This window comes from Taeniopygia guttata, chromosome 5 (genome assembly GCF_048771995.1).
Source record: "Taeniopygia guttata chromosome 5, bTaeGut7.mat, whole genome shotgun sequence".
In the NCBI taxonomy this organism is placed as follows: Eukaryota; Metazoa; Chordata; class Aves; order Passeriformes; family Estrildidae; genus Taeniopygia; species Taeniopygia guttata.
Genome location: NC_133030.1, coordinates 15,222,918 through 15,228,917, shown reverse-complemented (window position 1 = coordinate 15,228,917; position 6,000 = coordinate 15,222,918). Strand labels below are relative to the sequence as shown.

The 6,000-nt window shown below is 36.3% G+C and overlaps 1 protein-coding gene across 2 annotated transcripts in view; it reads right to left on the bottom strand.

Moving 5' to 3' along the window:
• Nucleotides 1-291: 291 nt before the first annotated feature.
• The window catches only part of INSC (INSC spindle orientation adaptor protein), a 129,195-nt gene continuing 123,486 nt past the window's right edge, over nucleotides 292-6,000 (bottom strand). For both annotated transcript variants that reach the window (XM_072929654.1, XM_072929655.1), the window contains 4 exons: nucleotides 5,673-5,739; nucleotides 3,995-4,150; nucleotides 3,276-3,352; nucleotides 292-1,924 (listed from right to left, as the gene is read on the bottom strand). In XM_072929654.1, coding sequence (XP_072785755.1) covers nucleotides 1,796-1,924; nucleotides 3,276-3,352; nucleotides 3,995-4,150; nucleotides 5,673-5,739 — 429 coding nt within the window. In that variant the 3' untranslated portion in view covers nucleotides 292-1,795. The remainder of the gene's footprint in view (nucleotides 1,925-3,275; nucleotides 3,353-3,994; nucleotides 4,151-5,672; nucleotides 5,740-6,000) is intronic.

Sequence of the window (6,000 nt, the reverse complement as noted above, 5' to 3'; positions counted from 1 at the left end):
AAGCTGACAGAATGAGGTTGTGTACAGAAATTCAGAATTTGATGTGCTTTATCAGGGTTTTACCAGGCTATCAGAATGATAACAACAAGATTTTTTTATTCATTTTTTTATGAAATTTATTAATTCATTGTTTATACCAAGATATCCATGCTCGCACATGTATTTCTGCTTAGTGAGGAAACTGTTAAAGTCCATCACTAACACAATATTTTTAAGGCTTTACAGTACCATACATTTTAACAATCTCAGAAACTTAAGAAGCTGTCTCAAAGTAAGCAAAAAAAAAATATTCAGTCAAGATAGAGCCAATTATATTAAGGGCTCACAAGAAAGACATTAAGGCAGAAACTTCTTAATCCATACAATCAAGGAAGAAAAAAGTAGCCACCATTGTCTCACTGCTTGAAACAGGACAGATTTCTCATATACAGAAAATGTAGAAGGCATTCACAGCTTCACAATTACCTGGTGCTTTTCATCAAAAAATCACATAACATTAAAAAACCTTAATTAATTAAGCTGTTTAATATATCTACAAAGTACTGTAAGGAAGGAACGTGGTGGGGGTTTGGCAGATATCCTAGTACCCTGAAATTTCTGATCATAAAATGATCCAAAGCAATGTTTGGAAGTCATGAAGAAAAAAATTACATTTTTTTCATAATCTACAGAGTGCTTTGTGAAAAGTTAAGGAAAAAAACACTACCAAGATATTGCTGGTTGAGTAATTTTCAATAGATGTGGTTTTTCAATGAAAGGAAAAGGATAGAATTAAGAATCATACTCATGAAAAAAAGTGGATTTCAAAATCACATCTGTTATTTAGGTTATCATCCATTTCTCAACTTCCAGAGCTCCAAACAGTCCCTTTTAAGTTTTAAAAATACAGGACTAGTTAGCAAGCCAGAAAAATCAAAATTCAAGTTATAACTAATTAAACTGTTCATATTATTTAGTATAGGTGTGAACAACTTTTCACAAAAACAGTAGCTTGAATGTTAAAAACATGTCTGAGCATTAGCAGTTCCAGTTCTTGCAAGGCTTGGAAAGGAAACAAAATTATCACTGTGTAATGATTTTAAAACATAGGTGGAAAATCTCACATCATGAGATAAAACACACACACCATAAAAATTTTTTTTCTAGAATTCTATGGATTTCTTTAGGAAATTTCAGTCAATGTAAATAAAGAGCTTTCTGTTAGTGTGTATCCTCTGATGGAGCACATCTCTATACAGCCTAAGAATGTATTCTAGCATCATTTGAAGCCAGTATTTGAAGTTTTTTTGGAAATTTTTCTCTCAGTTATATAATTCTATTAAAAAGCAACAGTTCAGAACTGGACTCGGACTGTAACATCCCTTTCATTTCAAAGTATATACTTGCAGCTTTCAGGACTATTTTTCTCCTAATACACATGAGGCTAAAACATTTCTTAAAAAACCTACAAAACATCCTAACTATAGAAAAATATCAGTGATAAAACATTATTAGAAGCATTTAACATCAGAGCAACAAATTCTTGGCTTCATTATCTTAATTTAACTATATTAAAGAAAACATTTTGTTAGATGGCAATAATAAGGTCTTGTGTGTCTTGGCAGGAGAATAAAATAAAAAATTACCTTTGCAAACCACAGTAACAAGTTTTCTAATTCTGTCCCTTTGTTCTGGCAAATTCCATGTTCATGGGTTTATAATAAATAAGTCATAAATAACAATAGGACTAAACCAAAATAAAAGTGTACTGTGTACCTATCATCATCCTTACTGTTCAAAGGTTTTTGGCTCCCATTTATACAAAGCTCTCTTCCATATTTGTACACAGCAGAAAAGAATACACGAGTCTGGGCTTTACCAGCTGCTGAAAATCTGAGTCTTCCAGTCCATCAGGACTCATGACTGCCAGTCTCCTCAAGGCTGCCTAGAAAAGCAAAACAGCATCGTTGCACTGCAGTCAGGATTGGCAACGTCCTCATTCAGGAATCTATAATAACCATACCTAAGTAAACAGCCAGAACTCAAAACTGAACACTGCAGGTCTGTGGGTTCTGCTGCCTGAGTAATCTCACTGTCTTCATCTGTCAGATTAATCTTCCCTCATGCAAATTTATTCAATGGCAATTATTTTGGGGCACTTTACTTTTTGACCTGAGCAGCAGGTCTACATACAGTGCAAGCCCTCAGGCACCAGTGACAATACCTATCAGAGCTTGAAATAGCTTATGTCTCAAGGACAATATTTTTGACACACTTTTATCAAAAACATCTTCAGGCAGTTATTAAAATATCACGAGAAGACAAATTTCTGAGACAGGGAGGTAGGTAACATCTCAAGCAATAGGCATGGATTCAAGGAATGTGCAGCAACAACTTGAGTGAGACAAAAATCATACTCTGGTTTGCTGCCATCGCTCTGTGGTCTCTGCTGTAACCACACAAGATTAACAAGTCTTCTTGGCATGTAGGAAGAACAATCACAGCATTTTATATGCTCACATTTATATTTTCTTCATCCTGAATGAGGCCTTCTGAAATAACCAAGCTGCAATAACTGAGTATTACTTTTACATTTAAAATTACATTAATATCATAAAGCACTGTCAAAGAGTATTCTTCAGTCTTCATTCACCAGAGGTTTTGCTCCAACCCTAGATCACCCATGTCCCCAGAGCCCTTTCATGAAAAGCTCAGTGAAATCATTCAGCTCTGGCATTCGGCTCACAATCCATGCAGTGCAGGGCCAACAGATGGGATCTTTCTCCTGAGCAGAGACAGTCCTAAGCTTCTGGTGCCCACTCCTTGCTGGGCACTGTATTGTCTTGGTGGCACAAATAGAACAAAAAATTGGATTGGAGTGGAAGCAAGAAATTTCTTTTTCACCTTTTTGGATGTTTTACATAAATATTTTCAAATATATGCGTGAGTGCTGATAAAGGGCTGCTACCCCCGTGACTCAAGGCTATTTCAACAAACATAGAACCATCACAGACTAGAATTTAGGATTTAATGAATCTTTAAATTCCAAAGTGTTCCAAGGAAAATTTTTGATGCCAAATAATGTGAAGATGAAGCCATTTTTCCTTATGTGCTTAAGTCTTCAATTTGAGGATGAATAATTGACAGTGTACAGGATTATGCTTAAGGGGAAAAGCAGGAGACCCTGACATGAATTTAAAACATTTCTGCAATACTTATGCATTTTGAAATCTAAAGGGATATTTTTTCCTTAATTTTCCAGTATAAGCATGAAAGAAAGACTAAAATGTACATACCAGACATGCCACTAAAACAGAATCACTGTTATTTCTTTCTGTTGGTGATCTGCAAAGTTTAATCAGGCGAGGAATACCTGAGAGCAACAAAAGAGTGTCAGGAGAAATAATTTAGAAAAACAACTTCTCATTTTGTGATATTTTTTAGGTGCATCATATTTATCTTTTTTTAGTAGATATGATATCTAATGCAAAGATGATATGCAAATACTTAAGAGACTTTTCATGGAGCTATGCAGTTCAGAGCAGTCATAATTAACAGTTGTAAAGCATAAACAAATAAATTGGGTTTACTTGCTGCTGCAGTTTCAGAGTGGAAATTGTGACCTCCACTTCTTCCCTACCAATCCTCCCACACACCTTAAAAAACTCCTACCCAAAGAACACATTTCCTCCCATTGGATTCATCCCATCTGGACCTGCTGGGGTGCCAGTTTTCTGTGCCCTGACAGATCCTGCATAAAGGAAAGAGGAGGCAGCAGTGTCAGCTGGCACAGCAAGGCACAGCCACGTGTTGAGTGCATGCTGCACCTCAGGCTCCTCTGGGAAACAAGCCAGAGGTTCATTTAGCTCCATCTCCTCAGTCATCCTCTGGACAGACTCTATAGGGAATATCTCTCATAAAGTTCGCCAAGTGAGGCTAAAAATTGCAAAGAGCTTCTCCATGACTGGCAGGTCCTCCATCTTTCAGTGCCATTAAGCAGGAGACACATCCTTACAGCTGAGTTTCACAGCTGCATCTGCCACCTCGGGGTCTCGGCTGAGCCGCGCCAGGGTAACTGCGGATTTCTGCTGGACTCGCTCGCAAGCTGCAGCTTCTGCTGCATTTCCAGAGGAGCATTTCTCAAAGAGCATCTCCATTAAAAGCTGAACACCTACAAAGATGCAAGAGCCGTCGTTATCCACCCTCCAACAAAAAAAAAAAATCAGTGCAAAAAAGGTAAAGGGGTAAAAGGAAAGCTGGGTTAATACAGACCAGCCACTGCCCAAAAAGGGAGAATGGAGAATACATAAATGAAGCCTGTGTTTTTGACTTCAGCACCCAGGCACATCTGATCTATGCATGTTTGTCTTCAGTGGGAAGCTACAGAAGCTCTGGAACTAGAAAATGCATTAACTCTTTCCTCCTCTAAAAGTCGGTATTCTAAAGTTCACAATTTCAGTCAACAAAATGTAATTCCTCATTCAATTCTAAATTACCCTTAAGGTAATCACTAACTGAAAAACCGGTAGTCACATATATCAGGTCTCTAAATGAAGTTCCACTCTCAGTTAAAGTAATTTTTTTGTTTATTTACATATTTTTAAGCAAGCCTTTAAAAGTTTCCTTCTCAAATATTTAATGGTATTTTAGAATGAGGAATCCTTTAATGAAGGAAATGATGAAAATATGTTTCTTGAACTTTACTGTATAACTCTTCACTCCAGAAGAGACAATGTTATCCCTGTCAAAGTAGCTTCATTAACTTCTTGTTGCCTGTAGGAGTTGATATTCTTCTTGTAGCACCACAAAAAAAGAAGATGGTTTCTCTTTTCTCGATTAAGTCTTAAGACAATTATGTGCTATTAAACTCTATATGCTATTAGGCATTCAGATTACATCAAGTAGCATCAGAGGATTTTAACTGTTAGAACATTTGCATAAATAATTCATAGAATTATCATCAGAACCATGCAGCTAGATAATAATCAATCAACATACAAAAAAGTCAGAGTTAGAAGAAAGTACCTAAATTCTCCAGCATTCAAAGACCATTCTCAGAATGTGGCCTCTGACTAGTACCTGTTTATTATAACATTAGGGAGACACAAAAAAGGTTTTACACAGGATAAGTGCCAACCCCTCTCAAAAGCCAAGGGGCAAATGCTTTTTGTGAAATTCCATGATGGAGTGTATACACAAATTTTACTTGCTGTCATCGTCCCTGACAATCCACTGCAGCACCCAGCATGAGTTAGGCCTATTTGGCCTAGCAAAGCAATATATGTGAATTTTCATTGTAATTTAATGTACATTATTATATAATACATACATTTAAGGTGTATTAATAAGGCATTAATATCTTATCACTATATTATTTGTAATACCACTTTACAGGTTGCTGAAACACTTTTTACTACTTTGCTTTGCATCCAGGAGCAAGTCACACATGCAGAACACCAGCAATGTGGTCACAAATGAGTTTTCCTAAAACAGTGGCATTTTATTTCGTTTATGTGGAACTATCCCCAGGCTCATTTTGTACCCCACAGCAATGCGCAACATACAGCAGAGACGGGATGCAAAATGAAGCTTTATTAGTGAAGCCTTTCTCCTTTACCTTGTAAGTACTACATTCTCATCTACTCAGACTCTCCAGAAATAAAAATAAAATACAATTCAGCTAAAATACATACCATTTCCTTGAATGATTTCTGAAGCACACTGGTCCAATACAGACATGTTTGCCAATATTGTTACCACCTGTTGTAAAATAGAGAAGGAAATATGAAGTCCAGTCCTATAATTCAGTAATATTAAATATCATTGTGGTTCATAAAATAAATATGGCAAATATTTGGGAGTGCTGTTATTGCACTGAATTGGTTCAGGTGAAATGCTAAGAAATCTTTGCAACAGATTTTGAGTTTTGAGCTTTGATTCAAGGGAATATTTAAGGAATATTTTTCAGTTTTGTTGAAGTCAAGAATTGTGTGCATGTCAAGACACTGTCTCAAAAGTAAC